The 27962-nt window shown below is 44.9% G+C and overlaps 2 protein-coding genes across 5 annotated transcripts; one reads left to right on the top strand and one right to left on the bottom strand.

Moving 5' to 3' along the window:
- Nucleotides 1-7307: 7307 nt before the first annotated feature.
- On the top strand, nucleotides 7308-17667 carry LOC733945 (uncharacterized loc733945). 2 transcript variants are annotated; one of them, XM_018089561.2, is made up of 6 exons: nucleotides 7308-7713; nucleotides 11786-11821; nucleotides 12106-12372; nucleotides 15234-15341; nucleotides 15985-16045; nucleotides 17444-17534. In XM_018089561.2, the coding sequence occupies exons 1-6, from the start codon at nucleotides 7662-7664 to the stop codon at nucleotides 17475-17477; spliced, it is 558 nt and encodes a 185-aa protein (XP_017945050.1). In that variant the 5' UTR covers nucleotides 7308-7661; the 3' UTR covers nucleotides 17478-17534.
- On the bottom strand, nucleotides 17562-27839 carry LOC101734172 (carcinoembryonic antigen-related cell adhesion molecule 3-like). Of its 3 annotated transcripts, none has more exons than XM_012969466.3 (4): nucleotides 26738-27839; nucleotides 24087-24479; nucleotides 23440-23832; nucleotides 17562-18714 (listed from the first exon to the last, which is right to left on the bottom strand). In XM_012969466.3, the coding sequence occupies exons 1-4, from the start codon at nucleotides 26790-26792 to the stop codon at nucleotides 18605-18607; spliced, it is 951 nt and encodes a 316-aa protein (XP_012824920.1). In that variant the 5' UTR covers nucleotides 26793-27839; the 3' UTR covers nucleotides 17562-18604. The 3 variants fall into 3 exon arrangements, with proteins under 3 accessions (XP_012824920.1, XP_031747452.1, XP_031747451.1); XM_031891592.1 differs by having other exon boundaries at nucleotides 17562-18711; XM_031891591.1 differs by lacking the exon at nucleotides 17562-18714 and adding an exon at nucleotides 20323-20934.
- Nucleotides 27840-27962: the final 123 nt, after the last annotated feature.

Raw genomic sequence — 27962 nt, 5'->3', positions numbered from 1 at the left:
GACACCAATCAGTGATTAGTATTCTATAATAATAATATATAAGACCCTGTGTTTTTATAAGCAATGATAATAACATTTTACTGCTAATCATTTATAATATTTGAAAGTGGAATTCATCCCAAAGTCTGTGAATAATACACACAATATTTAGGAAAACATAACAATTTGGATGAACAATGAAAAGATGCCTTTAGATCTTACCTATTCCCATGATCTGAACTCTCACTTTAGGCACAGGCTCATAGAGAATTCCATCGATTGTGATTCGAGCTTCATAAGTGCCACGGTCGATGCTTTTAGCTGGATTTATTACGAGAGAACAGTTTCCTCTATTAAGAAGAGATGGGAAAATCCGGAAGCGGCGCCCTGATTTGGTAAAACTGGTTTGATTTGCACCAAACCAGCCTATCAGGGGCATGTAACTCTGTCCTTCATCCAGGGTTTTAACCCATTCCAGATAAAAATGATCTGGACTGAGTGTAGAACCAGTGGTGAAGGCACAAGGTACAAGGTTCCACGAGTGTAATTTCAGTTGTACATTATCTCTGAAGAGAGTTACATTTCTGATCTTTGGAACTGAAAGAGAAAAATGGATAGAATTATTTAAATCTGCTAGAAACAAATCAGCCCTTTCACATAGAATAAACCAAAATGAGCCCCACTAGTTCTTTGTATTTCTTCTCACTTACTTGGTGATGTTGAATATATCGGTGAAAAGTTAAAAAGAATAAGGCAGAGCCCTATAATAAGCCACGTAGCAGGACAGGTAAAACCCATCCTGATCAGTGGCTCAAAGGGCTCCAACTGCTTCTGTCGCTAAAGAGAAACAAGAAAAGAGAAATACAGATCAGATACGTGTAAAGGAACTTGCCCTTAGACCTGTATGTCCTGTATATATATTCATAGTTTTATATAGTAAAAATTAACTAGAGAGGTACATTTCCTAAAGAAAATGTGAGTGGTGCTTGCCGTGGCAAAACTCGTGCCCCTCCTGGGGCAATTAACCGCCCACCCCTCAGAAAAGTCATAGCACCCCATTCCCGAATAAGCTGCACGGTTTGACACCTCATTCATGGGTCTACGACAAACGGTATCAATATATTTATAAATTTGTTCCCTTTCCCTTCCTGTGCCTCTGGCCTACAACACATAGGAAATAAATCCTAAGGGAAATATTTATAATATAAATAACATAAAAGTCATAGTTCCCATATTTACAATACACACACCCTTATCCCACTTGGTATTCCCACAGTTTTACCGGAATTATGTGTATGATAAAATATTTTTTCAGTACTTACCGATCTGCAGTGTTGTTATATCGCAAGCAACAAAGCAAATGAACAGTAGAAGACTAGGCTTCTTGATACTGAATACCTAGACAATGGTATCCATGGCAACCAATCATTATCACTGTGACATCACAATGGAGTTAGGTTTCACAAGTCTGGGTGAATATGTGCCTGGATAGTGGTATCCATGGCAACCATCATGGCATCGCAATGAAGTTCAGCTCATTATAAAACCAGACTGGGTGAATATATACCTGGTCATGTCTCACAGGTCCCGACAACATAAATCAAAATGTCTTTATTAGAAATCTAATCTAATCTGACATTTCAGAACAAAAGAGAAACATTTTTTTTTTTTTTTCTGGGGAACTGAAACAGTCACATTTAATCCAGCAACCAAGCAGTGGTTTGAATAAGTGACAGGAATATAAATAATAAAAAGTAACAATAACAATAAAGTTGTAGCCTCACAGAGCAATAGTTTGTGACCCCCTTTTGAAAACTGGAAAGAGACTAGGAAGGAAAATAATTCAAAAACTATGAAAATTGGGTTTATTTAATGGTTAAATGATTCCCTTTTCTCTGTAATAATAAAACAGTACCTGTACTTGATCCCAACTAAGATATAATTACCCCTTATTGGGGGCAGAACAGCCCTATTGGGTTTATTTCATGGTTAAATGATTCCCTTCTCTCTGTAATAATAAAACAGTACCTGTACTTGATCCCAACTAAGATATAATTACCCCTTATTGGGGCAGAACAGCCCTATTGGGTTTATTTAATGGTTAAATGATTCCCTTTTCTCTGTAATAATAAAACAGTACCTGTACTTGATCCCAACTAAGATATAATTACCCCTTATTGGGGCAGAACAGCCCTATTGGGTTTATTTCATGGTTAAATGATTCCCTTCTCTCTGTAATAATAAAACAGTACCTGTACTTGATCCCAACTAAGATATAATTACCCCTTATTGGGGCAGAACAGCCCTATTGGGTTTATTTAATGGTTAAATGATTCCCTTTTCTCTGTAATAATAAAACAGTACCTGTACTTGATCCCAACTAAGATATAATTACCCCTTATTGGGGGCAGAACAGCCCTATTGGGTTTATTTAATGGTTAAATGATTCCCTTTTCTCTGTAATAATAAAACAGTACCTGTACTTGATCCCAACTAAGATATAATTACCCCTTATTGGGGCAGAACAGCCCTATTGGGTTTATTTAATGATTAAATGATTTTTAGCAGACATAAGTTATGGAGATACAAATTATGGAAAGACCCCTTATCCGGAAAACCCCAGGTCCCGAGCATTCTGGATAACAGGTCCCATACCTGTAATAAATTAATTTAAAATATGTACAGTGTATATATATATATGTGTGTGTGTGTGTGTGTGTGTGAGAGACATATACACAGACCTGTTTCTATATGGCTGTAGGAATAGTATTACAGTAATAGCCATATTTGCTATAAATGACTATAAAGCTGATTTTTCTATATAAAGACAAGATGAGGATTTAGTAATTCATTGCTAAATTTTCCCATTGACTTTGACAGGGAAGATTTTCAAACTGCTGCCACACTTACAGCTTTGAAGCTGCACCCCCCAAACTTGAATAACATAATCATGGGGTTGCCCCGAACGAAACAGCAACATTTGTTTGATGACCCCGAAGTGGGAGGGGCCAACAGCCAATCATATTTCACCCATTGACTTTAATGGGGAAATTGAAACTGCTGCCAATCTTACAGCTTTGAGGCCACACCCCCCAAACTTGAATCACACAGTCATGGGGTCAGCTTGAATTAAATTATGATTGTTGGATGCCCAAAAGTGGGAGGAGCTGTGAACAGCCTATCAGATTTTGACTTGGCAGAAATCCAGCCTGCTGCCAGTCTCACAGTAATAACACCAGGGCCCCCAAACTTTTCACAGTTGGTCACTAGGGGACTGCAGTTTTAGTTTTAAAAAGTGGGCGGAGCCACCAACAGCCAATCAAATTTCACCTACTGATTTTTATTGGTTTCATGCCAGGGTTCCCAAACATTGCACACTGGGTGACTATGCATCCAATTTTTTCAAGTGGGTGGAGCCACCAACAGCCAATCAGATTTTACCTATTGACTTTCAATGGGGAAATCCAACCTGCTGCCAGTCTCACAGTATTAACACCAGGGTCCCCAAACTTTTCACAGTTGGTCACTAGGGGACTGCAGTTTTAGTTTTGAAAAGTGGGCAGAGTCACCCACAGCCAATCAGATTTCACCTGTTGAATTTTTTTTGTTTGATGCCCGGGTTCCCAAACTTTGCTCACCCAGTCACTGGGCGACTTCGTACTCAAGGTTAGAAAACGTGGGCGGGGCCACCAAAAGCCAATCACATTTCTTTCATTGTTTTCAGTTAGGAAATTTTAACTGCTGCCGTTCTCACATGTTTAATGTGAGGGTCCCCAAACTTTGCACAGTTTGTCACTGGGTGACTACGTTCCAAGTTTAGAAAAGTGGGTGGGGCCAACAACAACCAATCAGATCCCCCCATATAGACTTCTTATGTTTAAATTTATACGGCTGCCATTCTTTAAATATTAATACTAAGGTCCCAAAACTTTTCAGAGCTGCAATAGTTTTATGGTATCTCTCTGTACAGGCTATGAGCAAACTTAGGGGGCTGTTCCTGCTGAATTGTGCTTAGTACAGGGGAATCCCTATGTGCCATAGTTTTATGGTATCTCTCTGTACAGGCTATGAGCAAACTTAGGGGGCTGTTCCTGCTGAATTGTGCTTAGTACAGGGGAATCCCTATGTGCCATAGTTTTATGGTATCTCTCTGTACAGGCTATGAGCAAACTTAGGGGGCTGTTCCTGCTGAATTGTGCTTAGTACAAGGGAATCCCTATGTGCCATAGTTTTATGGTATCTCTCTGTACAGGCTATGAGCAAACTTAGGGGGCTGTTCCTGCTGAATTGTGCTTAGTACAGGGGAATCCCTATGTGCCATAGTTTTATGGTATCTCTCTGTACAGGCTATGAGCAAACTTAGGGGGCTGTTCCTGCTGAATTGTGCTTAGTACAGGGGAATCCCTATGTGCCATAGTTTTATGGTATCTCTCTGTACAGGCTATGAGCAAACTTAGGGGGCTGTTCCTGCTGAATTGTGCTTAGTACAGGGGAATCCCTATGTGCCATAGTTTTATGGTATATCTCTGTACAGGCTATGAGCAAACTTAGGGGGCTGTTCCTGCTGAATTGTGCTTAGTACAGGGGAATCCCTATGTGCCATAGTTTTATGGTATCTCTCTGTACAGGCTATGAGCAAACTTAGGGGGCTGTTCCTGCTGAATTGTGCTTAGTACAGGGGAATCCCTATGTGCCATAGTTTTATGGTATCTCTCTGTACAGGCTATGAGCAAACTTAGGGGGCTGTTCCTGCTGAATTGTGCTTAGTACAGGGGAATCCCTATGTGCCATAGTTTTATGGTATCTCTCTGTACAGGCTATGAGCAGACTTAGGGGGCTGTTCCTGCTGAATTGTGCTTAGTACAGGGGAATCACTACGTGCCATATGTAACACTTGGGTGGCTAAATAGGGGTATTATTTCCAGGCTAGTTGAACGTTAGAGCACGTGTTACAGCAACCCCCTTTCCCAGGATGGGCCTCCGCTATGTGGGAGCTATGTCAGGGGCTAGATGGTGTTGTTGAACTACAACTCACACTGGTGTTGTACAGTAGGTTAAAGTAATAGGACGCCAGGAGCTCTTGCAGAATAACTGGATAGTACTTTATTGCCCAAGACAAGGGTATTTAGGGTATTTCAATATACTCACTCAGATGTTACACAGATCAGCATGCAGTTATACAATTGATGTAATTCGGATCAATAGCAGAAATATGATGCTCCCCTGGATATCCCTTCTCATCAAGAGGTTGGGCAGGTAGAACAGCAACAGAGTGATAGGTAGGAAAGCTCACCAGCATAGTCCCATGCTCTTTTGGAGGTTAGGGCAAGGCATATTTGCTAAACTATTCCCCTAGCACTTCTGTGTCCCTAAGCTAAGGCCAGTATTGCCTGTTAGGAAGACTACTCCTTTGCTATTGTCCTGGATGGAGCAAATGGCTGCTCTTTCTGTATAATTCTGTCTGAACTCACCACTCCTAGAGGGTGCTATTACATATGTTGCTATGCTGTCTTTTCCTCATTCACGGGGCCCTGTCCCCGACTTAAATTTAGATGGATAGTGGCTTTACTGGGCCGGATCTGTACCCAGGCTCAGTTGGGGCTCTGCCTAGGGCACAGCATGCAGCCAATAGAGGAAGTCACACCCTCCTGCCAGACACTATATCAGTCTGGCAGGGGGCGTGTACTACCTGGCTAAACCATAGGGGATAGCTTTACACTGTAAACTAAGTACAGGGGCTTCTGCCCAATAACAGGGAAGTAAAGCCATAGGGAACTTAACCCTATGGGTCCCTACACATAGTCTTATGGTATCTCTCTGTACAGGCTATGAGCAAACTTAGGGGGCTGTTCCTGCTGAATTGTACTTAGTACAGGGCAATCCCTATGCTGCCATAGTTTTATGGTATCTCTCTGTACAGGCTATGAGCAAACTTAGGGGGCAGTTCCTGCTGAATTGTGCTTAGTACAGGGGAATACCTATGCTGCCATAGCTTTATGGTATCTCTCTGTACAGGCTATGAGCAAACTTAGGGGGCTGTTCCTGCTGAATTGTGCTTAGTACAGGGGAATCCCTATGTGCCATAGTTTTATGGTATCTCTCTGTACAGGCTATGAGCAAACTTAGGGGGCTGTTCCTGCTGAATTGTGCTTAGTACAGGGGAATCCCTATGTGCCATAGTTTTATGGTATCTCTCTGTACAGGCTATGAGCAAACTTAGGGGGCTGTTCCTGCTGAATTGTGCTTAGTACAGGGGAATCCCTATGTGCCATAGTTTTATGGTATCTCTCTGTACAGGCTATGAGCAAACTTAGGGGGCTGTTCCTGCTGAATTGTGCTTAGTACAGGGGGATCTCTATGTGCCATAGTTTTATGGTATCTCTCTGTACAGGCTATGAGCAAACTTAGGGGGCTGTTCCTGCTGAATTGTGCTTAGTACAGGGGAATCCCTATGCTGCCATAGTTTTATGGTATCTCTCTGTACAGGCTATGAGCAAACTTAGGGGGCTGTTCCTGCTGAATTGTGCTTAATACAGGGGAATACCTATGCTGCTTCCATAGTTTTATGGTATCTCTCTGTACAGGCTATGAGCAAACTTAGGGGGCTGTTCCTGCTGAATTGTGCTTAGTACAGGGGAATCCCTATGCTGCTTCCATAGTTTTATGGTATCTCTCTGTACAGGCTATGAGCAAACTTAGGGGGCTGTTCCTGCTGAATTGTGCTTAGTACAGGGGAATCCCTATGCTGCCATAGTTTTATGGTATCTCTCTGTACAGGCTATGAGCAAACTTAGGGGGCTGTTCCTGCTGAATTGTGCTTAGTACAGGGGAATCCCTATGTGCCATAGTTTTATGGTATCTCTCTGTACAGGCTATGAGCAAACTTAGGGGGCTGTTCCTGCTGAATTGTGCTTAGTACAGGGGAATCCCTATGTGCCATAGTTCTATGGTATCTCTGTGTAAACAAAAAAAGCATTTTTTGGTTCAGGAATAACATTTTAACTGGTAGACGGAATTATTTGCTATGTATACGGTGTAAATTACAAATAAAACCTACCCCATAAAAATAATGACAGAATCCCTTGGTGTATTCTATATTGCTAGCCCTGTGTGCCTGCGTGACTAGAAACGGGCTGGAAAAGCGTCCAATCACTGAGCCCTGACAGCAGCCTTACTGTGCAGCGATTGGATGACGAGTTCCACACGCTACATTCTGTAGCCCCGCCCCCAAGCCAATATAGGCAAAACCCGCGCTAAAAAGTTGGCGCCAATATCTCACTGACAGGACATGAACGCTGTGGCGCGAAGCTGAGGGGTGAGTAACGCGGGAGTCTGTCACACTGCGCTAGTTGGGCCATTTTATGAGAGACCTATTCACGCCATTATAGTTTATAATAAGGCAGCTCGGCGGCTCGGCTGACTGGGGGTGTCGGGAGTTTAGAGAGTCGCCTTGCAGGGCTGCTGAGCCTCTATATAACCTTTCCCCCACCCCTGTCTGCCTGACCAGTCTCTCCTGCTATATAATGTGCTGGGTGTCAGCCCGCAAACCTACTATCCCGTTAGCTATAGAGCAGCGGGCAGTGCAGGGAAGCCTCATAGTGAGCCGGCTGCTACTGCGCTCATTGGTTCCCTGGAATAGGGGCGTGGCTAGCTTTCTGGTGCGAAATCTGAACTGAAGGAATATGGCGTTTGGGTCACGGCGGCTCCTGCTTCCCTTCGCTTTGCTCCTTACAGGTAAGCTGCCGTCTCTTCGGGTGGCACTGAGAGCCGGTGCCGGTATTGTACCCACTTGTCCCGGGGCTCCAAATCCACACGGGGTAACTACTTGGGGTTGGTGGGTACTTTCTGAGCCCCTCCCCCAATGCCCCATTGCGCTATTAATACTTTAGAAGGTGCAGTAATGGTGCCGGGGAGCGGCTTGGGCAGTGTCTGTGTGTGCGGGGGTTCCACAGTGGGAATGTAAGGGAGTTCAGGGAACAGGTTTGATGGAACAGTAACACCAAACAATGTAAGTGTTTTACAGTAATTAAAATGTAATGTACTGTTACCCAGTGCAGGAATGGCTGCCCCCGGGGCTACACAGCGGGGTATTTATATAAACTATAGTAGGGTTTCTGTAGCAAACACCCCAGCTGTACCAGTGCAGGAATGGCTGCCCCTGGGGCTACACAGCGGGGTATTTATATAAACTATAGTAGGGTTTCTGTAGCAAACACCCCAGCTGTACCAGTGCAGGAACGGCTGCCCCCGGGGCTACACAGCGGGGTATTTATATAAACTATAGTAGGGTTTCTGTAGCAAACACCCCAGCTGTACCGGTGTAGGAATGGCTGCCCCCGGGGCTACACAGCGGGGTATTTATATAAACTATAGTAGGGTTTCTGTAGCAAACACCCCAGCTGTACCAGTGCAGGAATGGCTGCCCCCGGGGCTACACAGCGGGGTATTTATATAAACTATAGTAGGGTTTCTGTAGCAAACACCCCAGCTGTACCAGTGCAGGAATGGCTGCCCCCGGGGCTACACAGCGGGGTATTTATATAAACTATAGTAGGGTTTCTGTAGCAAACACCCCAGCTGTACCAGTGCAGGAATGGCTGCCCCCGGGGCTACACAGCGGGGTATTTATATAAACTATAGTAGGGTTTCTGTAGCAAACACCCCAGCTGTACCAGTGCAGGAATGGCTGCCCCCGGGGCTACACAGCAGGGTATTTATATAAACTATAGTAGGGTTTCTGTAGCAAACACCCCAGCTGTACCAGTGCAGGAATGGCTGCCCCCGGGGCTACACAGCGGGGTATTTATATAAACTATAGTAGGGTTTCTGTAGCAAACACCCCAGCTGTACCAGTGCAGGAATGGCTGCCCCCGGGGCTACACAGCGGGGTATTTATATAAACTATAGTAGGGTTTCTGTAGCAAACACCCCAGCTGTACCAGTGCAGGAATGGCTGCCCCCGGGGCTACACAGCGGGGTATTTATATAAACTATAGTAGGGTTTCTGTAGCAAACACCCCAGCTGTACCAGTGCAGGAATGGCTGCCCCCGGGGCTACACAGCAGGGTATTTATATAAACTATAGTAGGGTTTCTGTAGCAAACACCCCAGCTGTACCAGTGCAGGAATGGCTGCCCCCGGGGCTACACAGCGGGGTATTTATATAAACTATAGTAGGGTTTCTGTAGCAAACACCCCAGCTGTACCAGTGCAGGAATGGCTGCCCCCGGGGCTACACAGCGGGGTATTTATATAAACTATAGTAGGGTTTCTGTAGCAAACACCCCAGCTGTACCAGTGCAGGAACGGCTGCCCCCGGGGCTACACAGCGGGGTATTTATATAAACTATAGTAGGGTTTCTGTAGCAAACACCCCAGCTGTACCAGTGCAGGAATGGCTGCCCCCGGGGCTATACAGCGGGGTATTTATATAAACTATAGTAGGGTTTCTGTAGCAAACACCCCAGCTGTACCAGTGCAGGAATGGCTGCCCCCGGGGCTACACAGCGGGGTATTTATATAAACTATAGTAGGGTTTCTGTAGCAAACACCCCAGCTGTACCAGTGCAGGAATGGCTGCCCCCGGGGCTACACAGCAGGGTATTTATATAAACTATAGTAGGGTTTCTGTAGCAAACACCCCAGCTGTACCAGTGCAGGAATGGCTGCCCCCGGGGCTACACAGCGGGGTATTTATATAAACTATAGTAGGGTTTCTGTGCATCAGTGCATTATACTAATTACTTTTATACACATATTTTGGTGTTCCTTTAAGGTGCCCATGCACAGGCTGACTTTAGCTGCCTATATCGGTTCTTTAGACTGATTCTGCAGCTCAACTGCCTGTGTATGGGCACCACCCATGGGCCTACCCCCATCTGCCTGGAAATTGGGCAGGTTTGGCATGCTGCCCAGCCGCACCTAATATACTGAGCACTGTGGATGGGGCACCTTCAGCGCGTCCTGTCCCCAGTGCTCCATATGAGCTACAGGGATGTGCATGTGTGTGATCCTGGGGCGGGTTGCAGGCCTATGGGCCTTCAAAAAAAAAAAAAAGAAAATTGGCAACTGTACTGTGGGCAAAACTCAGTAGTTCTATTAAGGTGTGTTTTTTTTTTTTTTCTATCTATATAGCTGGTACAGGTCTTGATTTCTTAGGATTTACTAGATTTGTTTTCTTTCTGTAACTTGAATCACAAAGTTTGGAGATTCAGCACGTTTCATGCCTGTTTACTTTGTATTTATGTGATCCAAGTCTGCTTAAAAATGTTTTATAGTAAGTCAATAGGAATTTTTCCTCAAGGACAAATTATATCTTAATTTTGATCAGCTACAAGGTACTGCTTTATTACACAAAAAGTACATTTAAAAAAAAAAATGTAAAAGTCTGTGGAACATGGTCTTTTCCATAATTTGGAGCTTTGTGGATAACTGAATTCTGGATAATGGATAGTAAAAGTGGCTGTACGTGGGACGATTTTAGTTGCCGATTCAGGAGCTTATCTGGCCGTGTATGGGCACAAACGACCGACCACCCTGAAGCCGGCCATACACGCACAATGATATCGCACGATATTTGGTGCGTGTATGAAGGCTCGACGAGGCGACCGATATCAAAAAAAGGCTGCGGATATCGGTCGACTTGTTGTTCGGCCAGGTTAAAAGATTTTGATTGGGTGCCATTAAAGGCGCCCAAGCTAAATCTACATTCAGGGCTGAATCGGCAGAAGGAGGTAGAATTTCTGTTTCTACCTCCATATCTGACGATTCAGCCCTGAACATCAGTGGAGGGTGGGAACAATCAAAAATTGCTATGTGTATGGCCAACTTGACCGGCGTGAAAGTGGCCAGATCTCTATCAGCAGGTTTGATTTTTCAGTCGGATTGAGGACTGCATCAGCTTGTTAATATGGTCCCTGATCTGACTGCACCTATCCCTGGCGTTTCCATTTGATCATTAATATGATGTAATAGCCCAATATTGCCCACACGTAGGTGGGCGTATCAGAGGAAGCTCCGCTCGCTTGGCAAACAAGCAGATCTTAGTGTATGGCTCCCTTATTTCCACTTTGTGCTCCTCATTTGGTTGAGTTCAAGCCCTTAAATATTTCTTCCTTCCCCTGTCATTTCCCAAAGAAAAGTGCATTTCAATGTACTTTATTTGTAAAATCTTTACCCTGTTATGAAAATAAATAAAAATCATTGAAAAGAATAGTGAATTGAGAAGCCCACCTACATCTGATCCACAGGTATAGTTGTGGTGGTGTGACTCCCATGCATATGGCCATGTTACGTCACAGCAACTGTAAAAAGGGGGGGGGGAGGGAGGGCCACATTTTCTTTATATTTACATAAACAATGGGAAGGGAGCACTCAATAGTAAGAAATCCAAGTCCGGCTTGGGACTCCTCCAGTTACATGGGAGTAGGAGAAACAATAGGTTAGCTGAAAGCAGTTCTAATGTGTAGCGCTGGCTGAAAGCTCAGACTCAGGCACAAGGCACTGAGATGGCGCCTACACACCAATATTACAGCTACAAATACATTTGTTGGTTCAAGAATAAAATGTTAACATAGCAAATCATTCACTCTACCATTTAACAGTGTAATTTAGATTTAAAAAATACCCTATAAAAATCACAACAGAAGCCCAGAATCAGCAGCTGGAATCTCTCCGTGTATGGCGACCTTTATCTGTTAGATTATAGCTACTTTGCTGAATAATCTCTGCAGAAAGCCGAGATAGAAGACTGCCTGGGAGTCCCTATTTTTTCTTCCTAAATGTATTTTGTATTTACTGTTTTTAGGGTTTTTCGACTTATCAGATGCTTCTGATTTGCTTGGTAAGTATATATTTATTTTCAATATGGTTTGGATATAGAAATATAGTGGGAACCCTATCGGCAGCCATTTGCATGTTCTGTGTGTGTATTCCCATAATCTGCCCGTTCTACAGATTATTGGGTAATTGCACTTGGGGCAGTTTTGTCCTCTGAGCATTTTCCAGCTCATTGGGCAGATGACTGTGGGATGGTATACCGGGGCTTTATGTAACGAGCGCCATTGCTATCTTACTGTGGGAATGCTGTCTTGCTGTTCTGCCATCTTTATTCCCTCACTATTGCAGATACTTTAGGATGCAAAAGTTTACTGAGTCGTCAAGTGTCTGAGGGACAAAATTTTACATTTCTGAACGGATCGACCACTCTATCTAGTTTATCGCGGCTGTGGCCCTCAGGAAGTTTGATCTGTGAATGGCTCAATGGAACTGTGAAGGAAAATTACTTAAAATGCACCTATGGAAACTTGTCTGTCATTCTAATCAATGTACAGCGCAATGACTCTGGGATATACCAGCTTAACAATGGACCTTGTATAAACCTCACCGTTACTGGTAAGCGATATAGTATTCTCCAGAATGTTTAGTTATCTTCTAAAAATCAAATGGTTAAAATACTGATCCTATTCCACTAGGAGAGGCAAACATTTTACACACTGAGCTACTTGTAGCAGCTACTTTTCATGGCTACTAAACTCCAGAAAATTGCCTCTTCTAAAACGGTTATCAGTATATGATCAGCATTGTCTATTTTAGTAGCTGCTACTAGTAGCTGTGTCTTCACCCTTAGAAAGGTGGAATGCTCTGGCATAGGGGAATGTTTAAAGCAGCCCATGCATACAAAGCTCAGATTTTGTGTACATTTCCTGTTCCTGTATGGAACCCTGCCTATCGCAACTGATATCCATGTACTTTGGATATTCAGTTTAGGGTGAAGATGCACGGGATGATTAGTCGCCACTACTTTTAATTGACAATCGTTGAGACTAATTGTGGCGACTTTTTGCCAATAGACTATACCGGCCATCGCGGCGACTTATTGCTCACATATTAGTCCCTGCGACTTTTCCAAAAGTTGCTGCGACTAATCTCCCTGTGTGTCTTCGCCTTTAGGGATTTGCAGGTTTGACTGTTTTATCTGTCAATGTATAGAGCTTGGCAGTAGTGAATGCGCCACTCCTGTCTGCTGTTTATTCTAATAGAAATGCAGCCATTGTGTGTATGGGCTCTCGTACGTTCTGCTGATACATTTGGCCCCATCAGCCAGTTAGTGTCCCTTATCGGCTTTCTTAAAGGGACAGTAACATCTGCAAAAAAAACTGGGGTTTTTGCTTCAGAAAACCTACTATATAAATAAGCTGCTGTGTAGCCCCGGGGGCAGCCATTCAAGCTGGAAAAAGGAGAAAAGGCACAGGTTACATAGCAGATAACTAGTAGATAAGCCCCATATAATCGGTTAAAGCTGGCAGATCCGCTCGCTTGGTGATGTCGCCAAGCGAGCAGATCTTCACCCGATATCCCCACCTACGGGTGGTGATATCGGGGAGGAATGTCTGTGAATTCGATCATTTGGCCCTGGGGCCAAACAATCGCATTCTGCAAGCGGCAATGGGGCAGTCGGTTCAGGGACCGCATCAACGAGCCGATGCGGTCCCCGATCAGACGGGATTTTCTAACCTGGCCGACCGATATCTGGCCAATTTCAGGCCAGATATCGGTCGGCCAGTCCGATCATTTCTGCCCCTACACGGACCGATAAGCTGCCGAGTCGGTCCAAGGGACCCATATCAGCAGCTTCTATCGTCCCGTGTATGGGGACCTTAAGTAACATGTGCCTTTTCTCCTCTGAATGGCTGCCCCGTGGCTACACAGCAGCTTACTTATATAAACTATTGTAGTCTTTCTGAGGCAAACACACCAGTTGTAGCAATGCAGGGCAACAGTACATTATATTGTTACTTTTATACACTTTCATTTTTTGGTGTTACTGTTCCTTTAAAGCGGTGCCACACCTATATCTAGGCCCTTTCCCAGGTAACACTTTCTAGACTGACTTGTGAATTAGGGTTTTCTTGTCATTTACCGCAAAGGTGAAATGGGTTAAAAAGGCATCACAATATATTTAGGGAGTTTGTAAGCCTTGTGGCCTTGGCCATCCCCATGCTGACGCACAAAGCTATATAATATTCCTTTTAAGATTAAGTATGAAACCCAAATTTCTTTTTTGATGAACACATCCATACCCAATAAAAAGTCATTCGAAAATCCCAGCTCTCGGTCAACATGTCCTCTTGATGAGCACAACTTTTCCTTTTCCTTTTTTGTCAATCATATAGTGCCTGTCCCACCTCGGTGCCTTTGGCATAGAGATGGGGCAAATTTCCATTCAGCCCTTTCCAAAAGATCACTTCCCCCTCCATCTAATTATGTAGCTAGTATATAGGTATGTGCATGAGGTCCCCCATTCTGGCACATAAACACAATTTTGGCGTTATACAAAGCTTGCCTTAATAACAATGCTACAAAATGGCCCCTCCCTGCTTGCTGTGATTGTGACCTGCACAATAGAGATGAATTTGATATTTCTTAGGGTGACTGGTCCCCTTTAAACACAAAGTGGTCGGTTGCCACACTTTCTGCATTGGGAGCCAATTGGAAGCAAGTAATACAAGGATTATAGTGATGTCTTGGTTAAAGCATATTACAGTGCTGTACATATAATGTATCTACAGTGCTATACGTATAATTTGTTACATTTATTTTGAGGGATGCCAGAATCAAACTTGCTGGGGTGCCTCTTCACCCCCTTTTATACAGGCCTACATGCGGAAAAGTGTTTAATTGGGCAAGAAGTTTTTATTGAAAAGACTTCAATGCCCTGGGCTTGTAGGAAGGATGCACTGAATGTAAGGAAAGGCTAATGAAGTATGTAATGAGTCAGGCATTCTCCCCACATCTCTGCCAAAGATGTCAGGTGTATCTAACGCTTGGCCATACACGCTAAGATCCACTCGTAGGGCTCGAGGTCACCAAATGAGTGAATCTTCTCCTGATATACCCACCTAAGGTAGGCAATTTTGGTGCTAATTCAATCTTTGGCCCTACGGCCATTACAACCATGGGCATAGGAGTCATCAGACTGAATCATACCTGCCCAATCAACACCTGGCCGATTTTCAGTCGGATATCAGGGGAAGCCTGTTAAGGGGCTGATCAAGCATCCAAATTGTTTTAAAGGGGACTAATTGGCAGATTATGTATGTCCAACCCACCACCCTTTCAAATCTACACTAACTGGGCACTACCGCTCCATGCTATAGCCTAGCAATTTACTAACCAGAATTTTCTGTTTATAATGCATGAGAATGTGTAATTGCACAAAGCTGACAATCACCCTTCCTTTTATCTTCAACTAGGTGATTTATCCAGTACATCTCCATCTTCCACGGATCAAGCTGAACCTTCTCCTCCTCCTCCTCCTCCTCCTCCTCCTCCTCCTCCTCCTACTCCTCCTCATTCCCCAAGTGAGTGCATGACCTTTGACAATTAGTCTAATGTACATGGTACCAGTTCAGTAGGCAGTGGCACGCTGGCACTTTTATCCTTTTGGCTAAAATCTGTACAGGTATAGGACCTGTTATCCAGAATGCTCGGGACCAAGGGTATTCCAGATAAGGGGTCTTTCTGTAATTTGGATCTCCATACCTTAAGTCTACTAAAAAATCAATAAAACATTAATTAAACCTAATAGGATTGTTTTGCATCCAATTAGGGTTATTTATATCATAGTTTAGATCAATTACAAGGTACTGTTTTTTTATTACAGAGAAAATGGAAATCGGTTTTAAAATTCTGAATTATTTGATTAAAAGAGTCTATGGGAGATGGGCTTTCCGTAATTCGGAGCTTTCTGGATAATGGGTTTCCGGATAAGGGATCCCATACCTGTACAATCAAATTTTCCTTCGTCAGTGGTTCCCAGTTTACTCAGGGGCTACAGTGCGCCACAGGAAGCAAAGTGTCGCTAAAGAACCTCCAATACCAAAGTACTAATCTTGGTGCTGCTCAGATATTGGCTGAGAGGTCCTGATGGCGGTTTCCTGAATACTGTAATCTTAATGACCAATATGAAAATTGCTAATTTTTTGCTATTTTTGTTCATTATAGGATCTCGTATTTCCCTTGCCATTCCCTTCGTGGTCATTCCCTTTGTGGCTGTGCTATTTGTGTGCTATTTGTGTAAGTTTTAATTTGTTTCATACATGCTACTGTTATGGTGTCTTATCCCTAGCAACTTATTATTTTTCATAGTGTGTTTTCTATTTAATGCCTTTTCTGCCTCTTTCTAGTCTTCAAATGGGGGTCGCTGACCCCAGCAGCCCAAAAACTATTGATCTGTGAGGCTACAATTTTATTGTTCCTACTTTTTATTTCTTATCTACCTTTTCACTTTCCAGTCCGTCAAACTGCTGCCTGGTTGCAAGGGAAAATAAAACCTAGCAACCAAATAGCTCCCCAGTTTGGAATTTAAGCAGTTAACAAATTGAAAAGCTAAATAACTGGGAAAAAAACAGACCACTTGTAAGCTATCTTGTAATCAGTGAATCAGGGCAGACGTGGCTACATCCCCTTGCAGTCCCTTTTGTAAGGGCCCGTGGCACGAATTTATATAATGGGCAAAATCAGTCTAATGTTCAGAGCGCTGTTATTATATTATGGGTGAAGTTTTGCTTTTAGTATCACCATAAAGGTTTCAGCCAGAGAGTGATGGTTTTCTCTTGCTGCTACTGTAAGTGTGACCACAGTGGGATGCAGGTCAGGACTGGGATACAAAAAAGGCCCTGTCATTCCCAGTACCCAGAGGCACAAACAGCCCCCCTCCCAGCCCAATAAATAGTGACTGTCTGTGGCACCTTACAGCCCCCTGGCATTCCCAGTACCCAGAGGCACAAACAGCCCCCCCAGCCCAATAAATAGTGACTGTCTGTGGCACCTTACAGCCCTCCTGGCATTCCCAGTACCCAGAGGCACAAACAGCCCCCCCCAGCCCAATAAATAGTGACTGTCTGTGGCACCTTACAGCCCCCCTGGCATTCCCAGTACCCAGAGGCACAAACAGCCCCCCCAGCCCAATAAATAGTGACTGTCTGTGGCACCTTACAGTCCCCTGGCATTCCCAGTACCCAGAGGCACAAACAGCCCCCCCAGCCCAATAAATAGTGACTGTCTGTGGCACCTTACAGCCCCCCTGGCATTCCCAGTACCCAGAGGCACAAACAGCCCCCCCAGCCCAATAAATAGTGACTGTCTGTGGCACCTTACACCCCCCTGGCATTCCCAGTACCCAGAGGCACAAACAGCCCCCCCCAGCCCAATAAATAGTGACTGTCTGTGGCACCTTACAGCCCCCCTGGCATTCCCAGTACCCAGAGGCACAAACAGCCCCCCCAGCCCAATAAATAGTGACTGTCTGTGGCACCTTACAGCCCCCCTGGCATTCCCAGTACCCACAGATTGCCAGTCCGGGCCTCGGGCGAGTAAGTGATCTTGGCAGCCAAACCCTGTATGGTTAGTTGAACTATTTTTGATCTTTCAATTGAGTCCTTTCTTTTGTTTTGGATCTCAGACCGCTCAAGGAAACGAGGGGAAAATACCAATGACAACATCCAGAGTTACTGCAAGGTTGCACAAAATGGGAAAGAAACCTCAGCACCCACACATGTGACGACAGGAGATTGTATAGATTCTGTAAAAGTTTTTTAATTTAAATGTATCAATGTGTCTGTAACTGTTTGTATTTTATCTATGTATTTCCTTGTTATTGTAATAAACTTTTGTATATAACCTTAACCATAGTGCCAAGCTGTGTTGGCTGAGGATTTAGAGGCAATGTGACTGACAAAGCCAACCTAGAGCACCCCCCCCCCTCAAACAGACACAGGGGCATAAGCAGAGGGGTCCAGCCTAGAAACATTCACCTTCTGGGTCCCTACAGTACCAGGCTGGGGGTCTGACCCTCTGTATTCTGCACCAATGCCTCTTTCAGCTGCATAGCGGTTTTACCCACAGGTACAACAACTGATTTGCTCTTTGGTTTCCTCACAGGCCTATACCAGTAGCAAATAGCAGGGCTCACACATCCTTGCACATAGCAGGATCTATACAAACTGCCTGAAAATTCTATATGGGATACCAACACAGGGCACATTTATAAGCCATTTTTAACACTGTATTAGCCACACACTTCCTATAATTCTCACCTCTTTTGAAGCCCTTACCTTAAGTGACCTGCCTAATTAGGGACAGTTCGAACAAAATGGGCCTGTGCCCTGAGAGCTACTTCCTCCATTGTACAAGTTACACTTATTATTGTAAAGCAAACTCTATTACTGACAAGGGAATCCCAACACCTTACTAATATTGCAAGCTTTTCTCTATGTAAGGAGCTGGGATTTGTGCAGCAGCAGAGCAGTAAATCACTGGGTAATGTCCATAAACACTGAGGCTTTAGGGAAATCCAGCAGCTGTTTGGAAGAATGACCCTTTGTGTCTGTTATATGTAAAAAAATATACACCACAATGCTTGGAATATACAAGTGTTCTGTTTTGTTACAGGTTGGCCATAGTTCCCAGGCAGCTCAGTCTATACAATTGTCCGTAAGTTTTTCTCTTTTGGATGTTGCATTTCGTATGGGGGAAGCCTTTTCTTATACACAATACATCTGTTACTGCCATGAAATGTTCACATCTCTCCACCCCCTCTGCTGTTTATGGTGTAGCTGGCCCTTTAACGACACTCGCAGCACAGGATGAGAAGGCACAGTACGACAGGGGTAATGCAGCAGCCAATCATGCGTAGGATGAAAATCACTGTTCTGCTTTGAGTGATGTAGTCTTCTAAGTTAAACAAAATGATAAGTTATTAATTTAACAAATATGGACAGGGCTTATTTATTGATTTACAAGTCTATAACTCTACAGAATCATGACAACGCATTCTTACTGGGATATGGTTCTTTAATGGTCGTTCAGATTGATGCTTTTGGGTAACAAACTATGCAGTTAGTCTTCCATGTGTTTGGTAGTCCTTTTCAACAAACTGCAAGCCGCCTGTCAAACAGTCATTCTAATGGTGCCCGGGGGACCTATCAGGTGTGACACTATTTCTTTCCTAACTAGAAGCTCGGTTTGGGCTCCTGTATAAGTGTCAGTCGTACAGATTAATTAGAAATAACCAAAGTTGACACATACCCAGAGCTGCGGGGCCCCCCTGAACCCACACATGTACTGTCCTTCTGCTGATATTCCCAGCCATAAACAGCTTAACTGTGTAAGTCCCACTGTCGGTCACACTGGGATCCTTCAGTAACGGGGAACCATTCAGTGGGAAGAATTCCACCCATCTTTCATACTCTGTGGATATTTTGGTGTTCTGGTTGACCCATGTAGGAAGGCCTTTGGCACTGACCGTCCCATCAAGCACAGAACAATACACAATGGTGCGGCCTCTGGTGAGCCACTCTATGGATGGCCAGGGCTTCCGCGGAGAAGGGACGGAATACGTGGCTGGGAGCAGGATGGATTGTCCTGCAGTGACATTAATAGTGTCCCCATAGGCAGTCAGCTCATCCCCCTACAATGGGATCTCAGAAACACGCCATGTTACAGATTTATTTATTATGCACAATATAATGTGTTCTCAGTATTGTCAAGTGGTTTAGCTACGGGGGAGCCCAGACTGTGGGGCTGCAGTATAGTAGGCAGCCCCTGCTGCTGCTTTAGCTTTGCCACCCACCACTTGTGTTGGTGATGGGATGATGGCATTGTCTAAGAAGATTTTTATTCTTCCAGTTTGTGATATCAAGTATTTAGTGGCCAAAGCCACTGGAATTGCTGAGTGATCCCGAAGATGTCGCACCACTCGTCCAACTGAGCGGTAGGGAATTCTCCAGCTGGAGACGATTGCAGCAGGATTTTATCAGCCACATAATCTTTTATCCATAGTAGCATACTGATTAAAACTATCAGTTGCCCTAGTGCTAAAGCACCTTGTTTAAATCTAACCATGGAAAAACAGGAGGGCACTGGCACCACTTGGTAATAGAGCAACACCATCCTGCCTGGAGATAAGGGGAGAGGAGCCATGCAAGAGCGATCGTACTAGTGGTTACAAGAGAAAGCCCATGACTGAATATAACATCAATAAATCAATATTAATCAAGCTCTATCTCACTGCCTGTGCCCAGAGACTCTCTCCCTAAAGGTCCCCATACACGGGCCGATTATAGCTGCCGACGTTGGTCCCTTGGACCGATTCGGCAGCTAATCGGCCCGTGTATGGGCAGAACCGAGCGGCCTGGCCGACCGATATCTGGCCTGAAATTGGCCAGATCTCGATCGGCCAGGTTAGAAAATCCAGTCGGATCGGGGACCGGATCGGCTCGTTGATGCGGTCCCCGAACCGACTGCCCCATGGCCACAAATGTAATGCCAAACGATCGGATCTTTTTTTTTTTAAAGCTACTTGCCACCCGATATCGCCCACCCGTCGGTGAGACACACAAGTAAGAAGCCCCACTTAGGCCAATTATCAGCAGCATCAACTCAGCGACATGTAACGTTGCTAAAAACTTGCCTAACCTCTTAGCGCCCCTTAGTTAATACAGGGCACCCCATTCAGAACTACATTTCTACACAGTTTGTGAAGTAAAACTAGAGACAGAATAGAAAATTTACCAAAAGAGGCAGGGGTACTCTCAACCCACACGGAGATTGTGCCTCCCATGATATTGCCAGGCATTAGAAGTCTGACTGTGTAAGTCCCACTGTCATTCACACTGAGATCTTTGAGTAACAGGGAAGCATTTAGTGGGAAGAATTCCACCCGGCCTTGGTACTCTGGGGATATTATGGTGTTGTCAGTGACCCACAGAGGAAGGCCTTCAGCACCGAGGGAGCCATTATGTACAGAGCAATGCACAATGGTTTGGCCTCCAGTCACCCACTCTATCGACGGCCAATACCGAAGTGAAGAAGAGACAGAATATGTGGCTGGAAGCAGGACAGATTGGCCGGCAGTGATATTGAAAAATCCTTTATGGACAGTCAGGTCATCCCCTACAATGGAATACAAGGAACCCATTACACTTTGGTTTATTGTATATTGTCAAGTAATTCTGAATGGTCAAGCCCAAAAGTGCAGTGAAGAACACATGGTGGCAACGACATATTTTACAAGTGAAAGGGCCAAACACATGTATCAATTCAGTCTTTTAAGGCCCCCATACAGGGGCCGATAGAAGCTGCTGATATCGGACCCTTGGACCGACTCGTCAGCTTATCTGCCTGTGTAGGGGCAGAAACGAGTGGGCTGGCCTGAAATTGGCCAGATATCGATCGACCAGGTTAGAAAATCCAGTCGGATCGGGGACCCCATCGGCTCCTTGATGCGGTCCCCGAACCGACTGCCCCATTGCCGCCTACATAATCCGGTTGTTTGGCCCCAGGGTCAAACGATCGGATTATTTTTTGTTTTAACTTCAAGCTCCCCGATATCGCCCACCCGTAGGTGGGGATATAGGGGGAACATCCGCTCGCTTGGCGATCTTGCCAAGCGTGCAGATCTTACCATGTATGGGGACCTTTAGACTGCGGGTGGCTGGATCAGCTGGTCTAAAGACTTGGACAAACAACTGGATATTTTAACGTAAGATGAGACTTTAGGAGAATGTGACATTGGTTTTTGGCACATTTTAAGTAGCCCAAACATACAAACCTAAAGCTCATGGAACGGCAATTGATAACTTCTATTAGAGTTCTCTGCAAGCAATTAATTTATGGTGGGAAATGTGGTGGTCTGCAGTGTCATTCAACTACTTCTTTTATACAATCTCCACAGAAATTAATGGGGGCAGTTTCAGGTCCGTAGATTTAGGGAATGGAAATGTGAACACACATGGTACTGACAGTCAGCAGTCCATAAGATAAAGTATCTGCCCAAAGACACTGGAACATCTCAAAAACCATCTTCTTTAAAGGTCCAATCAAGATAGGATATGAAAGTCAGAGAGGAGTCAGGAAGCAGCTTCTAAAAACGTAAGGCCTATGACTGATGAGATTAATCTCCACTAAGGCTGATGTCCCACGGAGCGAGTAAAGGTCCCTATACACAGGGCCGGATTTCTCTCCGGTGCGCCCCGAGGCCGCCCCTGTGCGCATGCGCGAACTCGCACCCCGGTGCGCATGCGCGAACGCGCCCCCAATGCGCATGCGCAAAGCGCCAGCTCCCCATTGCGCATGCGCGAACGCTCTTTTTAACTCCCATACGGAGCAGTGGGGAGAGGTCCCGACTGCTCCGTATGGGAGTAAAATTAAAAAATGTTCTTGCGGCGGGGCGGCATGCCGCCCCTAAACTTCTGCCGCCCTAGGCCCGGGCCTTTGTGGCCTCTCCACAAATCCGGGCCTGCCTATACATGGGCCGACTATAGCTGCCGATATGGGTCCCTTGGACCGATTCGGCAGCTAATCGGCCCATGTATGGGGAGAGCAGAGCGGCCTGGCCGACCGATATCTAGGCTGAAATTGGCCAGATCTCGATCAGCCAGGTTAGAAAATCCGGTCGGATCGGGGACCGCATTGGCTCATTGATGCGGTCCCCGATCCGACTGCCCCATTGCCGCCCACATAATCCGATCGTTTGGCCCCAGGGCCAAACAATCGGATTATTTTTTTTTTTACCTAAATGCTCCCCGATATCGCCCACCCGTAGGTGGGGATATCGGGGAAAGATCCGCTCGCTTGGCGACATCGCCAAGCGAGCGGATCTGCTCGTGTATGGCCACCTTTAGTCGCCCCCGATAGATCTCTGCTACTGCTCTCAAATGCCTTTCCACCTGCAACAATCGGAGTCGCCGGAGTAAAGGCCTACGCACCACTTTGGTTTCTGAAGTCACCCAAATTTTCCTCCTGCAGGCAACTTTATGCTACTTCAGAAAGCCGAAGCGATGTGTAGGCCTTTCCTCCGGCGACTCCGATTGTTGCCAGTGGAAAGGCATTTTGGAGCAGTAAGTATCGACTAACTTGCTCCGTAGGCCATAAGCTTAGGACTAGTTGCCTCCAATGCTTTTGTTTCAGCAAGAATGTAAATCACCAGTAGAAAACTTGTCACTTCGGCTTTCCGTAGTCACCCGAAGTTGCCTTGAGAGAAGAATTCTCCCCACCAAAAGGCGAGAGGATCAAATAAACATCTGAATATCACTCCTGTTATGCCCAACGTACAGAGGGCACATATTGGTTTTATATAACAATATAAAACCTCAAGCATTTCCACTTGAATGCCGAGGGCCAGCTTATACATCTTGTTACAGACAGCGGCCCCGGCACAAGAACAGAACGGTTATGAGGAAATTCACGTATTCAAGAATTCGCCTTTTGATTTACTTTTGGATTCTGTCACTTGGAGAGATTCGTGGCTGATCCCTGTAGCCGAATAGGTTTATTTGTAATTGAAACCTGTAGTGTGATGTCGACAAAGACCTTTTGATAGCATTATGAGCATTTTGCTATGCCAAAATCTAGATAAAAGGGGAATTCTGAGCTGCTAATATGCCTTTAATCACATACCAAGAGATGCAGGACTCCTCTGAACCCACACATGGATCGTCCCTTTGATGACATTCTTGGCTGTTAGAAGTTTAACCGTGTAAGTTCCACTATCGTTTACACTGAGATCTTTGAGTAACAGGGAAGCATTCAATGGGAAGAATTCCACCCGGCCTTGGTACTCTGGGGATATTCCAGTTTTCTCATTGACCCACACAGGTAGGCCTTTGGCTCTGATGGACCCGTTCGATACAGAGCAATGCACAATGGTCTGACCTTCACGTGCCCACTCTATTGATGGCCAGGACTGAGCTGGAGATGAGATGGAATATGTGGTTGGGAGAAGGAGGGACTGGCCGACACTGACATTGAGAGAACTCGTATGGACTGTCAGGTTGTCCCCTACCATGGAATCTGCGGAACAAATTCACAAACATGGACTTTCATTATTTATTTAATAACAAAGCACTTGAATTTCTCCTGAAATTCCACCTTTAGGCTTGGTCTTTCAATCAATGGTCTAATCAATTACCTATATGCCAACAAATACCCATACCCAAGTGGAAGGCTTGTAGCGTTGGCCAATCTGATGAACAGCGGAACCCAAAAGTGACACAAGGCAAAACTATTGGAAAGAAATATTAGTAATAATACATTTTAATACATACCAGTAGGTGCGGGGCTTTGATGAACCCACAAATGTATTGCCCCTTTGTAGATATTGCCATCCATTAGCAGCCTGACCGTGTAAGATCCAGTATCCATCTCAGTGAGATCTTTGAGGAACAGGGAAGCATTCAGTCTGAAGAAATCCACCCGGCCTTGGTACTTTGGGGATATTATGGTGTTTTCAGTGACCCAGACAGGACGGCCTTCAGCACCGAGGGAGCCATTAGTTACAGAACAATACACAATGGTGTCATCTTTAGTCACCCACTCTATGGATGGCCAGTTCTTAAGCGGGTAAGTGATGGAATACGAGGTTGGCAGTAGGACCGACTGGCCGGCAGTAACATTGAGAGAATTTTTATAGACAGTCAGGTCATCCCCTACTATGGAATCTAAAGGACACAAACACTAGGTGTTACTCAGATCAATCCTATATTAATAATAATTAATATTATTTTACACACGTACTGTAGATGCCGGGCTAGGGTGTGTTATAATTCTGCAATACTGTCTTTAACCAGCAGATGGTCATTTGGAGAAAAGCTGGACTGGCAGCTCCTATCCATCTCTCTATATGCATCTGGAGATCACGGTCACTTTTTAATTGTTTTTGTGTGGTTTGCCACAAACAGGTGGGTTATGGCATTCCGCTTATGCCTTTAGCAGCACCGAGCACAAGGGAAGGAAGTCTGTAGGTTGCCTGTTTCCTCTCACCGGTGTAGGACCAACAGAATGAAGTTTCCATTGCGCCTTTGGCAGACCATCCTGCTGGGGGCAGAATTCTCTTTAGTACAGAAGCCTGCGGCCGGGGGCAGTGAATACATTCATCCTTAATACATGCATTCTCTGTGTGCATGGGTCACATGAAATATGGTTTCCTCTAGGGTTGTTAATGTAGAGAGTACTACTCTGAGAAATATTGCAATTGGTCTTCATTTTTTACTATTGGTAGTTTTTTTTAATCATTTTACCTTTTGTTCCGCAGCTCTCGAGTTTGGAATTTCAGCAGTTCTCTGGTTGCTAGGGTCCAGTTTACCTTAGTAACCAGGGAGTGGTTTAAGAGATTGACGTAGAATAGTAGAGGGGCCGAATAGAAAAATAACTAATAAAAAAAGTAACAATAATACTAAAATTGTAGCCTCACAGAGCAAGAGATTTTTGGCTGCCGGGGTCAGTGACCCCCATTTGTAAGCTGCAAAGAGATAGAAGGAGGCAGATAATTCAAAAACTATAAAAGATAAATAATAAAGACCAAGTGAAAAGTTGCTTAGAATTGGCCATTCTATAACCTATTCAAAGTAACGGTGAACTACCTCTTTCAGTTAAGTTACTGATGCCCCTCTCCTATCCATATTCCAGACTCACATTCAAACCACTACCTGGTTTCTAGGGTAGTTTGGACCATAGCAACCAAATAACTTTCAAACGGGAGATCTGCTGAACAAAATAATGAAGCTAAATAACAAAAAAAGAAAAGACCAATTGCAAACTGTCTCAGAATAGCACTCTCTACATCATACTAAAAGTTATTTTGAAGGTGAACATCCCCTTTAAATAGGGAGAGCATTAGCACTGCCACTAGTTTGATAGTGATTGAATTGGCCCTGCTCAGGGGCGGATTAACTCAACATAGCACCCTGGCCGAACCCCTGGGTATCTATATGGGAGTAAAGGTGCCCATACACCTTAAGATCCGCTCGCTTGACGATGTCGCCTAGTGAGCGGATCTTCTCCCGATATCCCCACCTATGGGTGGGCGATATTGGGAGAATGCAGGCTAATTCGATCGTTTGGCCCCAGGGCCAAACGATCGAATTATAATGACGGGTATAGGCAAACTCGCTCCGGGGACCACATCAACGAGCCGATTTTCTAACCTGCCCGATCGAGATCTGCCCAATTTCAGGCCAGATATCGGTTCGGGCAGGCCCGTGGGTAGTGCCCATACACGGGCCGATTAACTGCTGAATCTGTCTAAGGGACCCATATCGGCAGCTAGAATCGGCCCGTGTATGGGGGCCTTAACACACCTGAAGGAGGTAGAAAGGAGTTTTCCAAGGGGTTATTCATGCTATGCAAGTGTATTACAGTTTTCCACGTGCCCCCCATGCAGAGCTGGTTTATAAAAGCTTAATATGAAAAATACTCCCATACCTATAAATGCTCTTATTACTGGCCATCTTAAGCGCCCCTCGGCTGCAAATTATTCTCCATTCATATCTTAGTGTAAGTGCACAAGTAAAGGCAATAGATGAAAAGGGTTATACATAAAAACTTCTGGGAGGGCCAAGCTGTTAAGGACGCAGTGGCTCAATTAAGCAAAGGCTCAAGGGGCATTTTAGCAGAATGGGAGAACCCTAAAGGGTATCTGTATTGGCACAACGTGCAAGTAATAAGGATGTAAAACAGACTAAGAAGGAGGCTGAGTGACGCCAGAGACTGTCACAAATCTGCTATTAGTGGGCTGTTTTTGAATAAACACGCAAGGGCTAAGCCCTGCTTGCACTTTACTTGCTGTGCTGGCTGAAATATTTTGACTGGAGAAGAGTCTCCCATAAACCCATTTGCCACTGACCCCGACATTAGAGCAATAGAGGAGCTGCCAGGTAACTGTTACCCCCAAACATTCTGGGTTAAAAAAGCTCCTTACCTGTAAATAAAAGGTTAAATACGGGGATCAAGAAGATCACTCTGCCATCAGTCATCTTTCAGAAAGCAATAAAGTCTTGTGCAGGTAGTCAGAGTGAAACCACGGTGGGTATAGTCGGACAGGAAGCTTAAACCGAAACTATCAGATCACCTTTGAGAAATGCAACTTGTTGGACTCAATAATGCCACGGTGGGGGGGGAGGAGGGTGCACAGTGATCCAACGCTCTGAGAACTAATGGGGTCGGCCCATTGCAGAAAATGTGGCACGTTGGGCATTAATCCTGTCAGACATGATGGATTTCTTTATGCAGTGTTTGAGCTACAGACTCAGGAAGTTCCTATATAGTTGGACCAGGCCCAATACAGCAGCCTTAATGAAACTGCCCAGAGGGAACCTGTTAGTTAGAGACAAATGACACTGAGGATCAGAAGCTCATTCTGGCGATTAGCACAAAATTGAGGCTTATTCTTATTTTCCAAAAAATTGGTGGTTCTGTACACCAGAAGCTCCTGTACCCCGGAGATGAGAAGCTGCTTTTCTTCTACACAAATGGACTTAAGGTGGCCATAAGCCAAGCGAGTGGATCTTCTCCCGATATCCACACCTACAGGTGGACGATATTGGGTCAATTCGGTTATTTGGCCCTGGAGCCAATACGGTCCCCAATCTGTCGAAACATCAAACCTGCCCAATTGCAGACCAGATGCTGGTCGGCAGGCCCGATGTTAGTGCCCATACACAGGCCAATAAGATGCCGAAAGGTCTAAAGGACTGATATCAGCTGGAACCCCTGTATGGGCACCTTTAGGATATTGGGGACTTGAACCAGGATCGCTGGAAGATGATACTCGGAGACCTGCTGTCATCAACAATATTGTCCAATGACAAACTAAGTCAAATCAAATTCTTACATCGCCCCTACATGACCCCCGAGTCTTCAGTCCTACCAGGGACATTAGATGCACACGTGGCTGTGGACACTCGGATACACGGTACCATGTTGTGTGGCCCAGTCAATGACTTTTTGGTTATTTGCCTTCCTCTTCTGACTCTTCCCAGCTTTCAAAGGGGGGGTCACTGACCCCGGCAGCCACAAACCTATTGCTCTGAGAGACTACAGTTTTATTATGATTGTCACTTTTTATCCTCTATTTATATTCCTGTCTCTCTTTCAAACCACTGCCTGGTTGCTAGGTTAAATTGGACCCTAGCAACCAGCTTGCT

Source organism: Xenopus tropicalis, chromosome 8, assembly GCF_000004195.4.
Source record: "Xenopus tropicalis strain Nigerian chromosome 8, UCB_Xtro_10.0, whole genome shotgun sequence".
Lineage (NCBI taxonomy): Eukaryota > Metazoa > Chordata > Amphibia > Anura > Pipidae > Xenopus > Xenopus tropicalis.
Note: the sequence above shows the minus strand (reverse complement) of the source record. Positions and strands in the feature narration are given on the sequence as shown.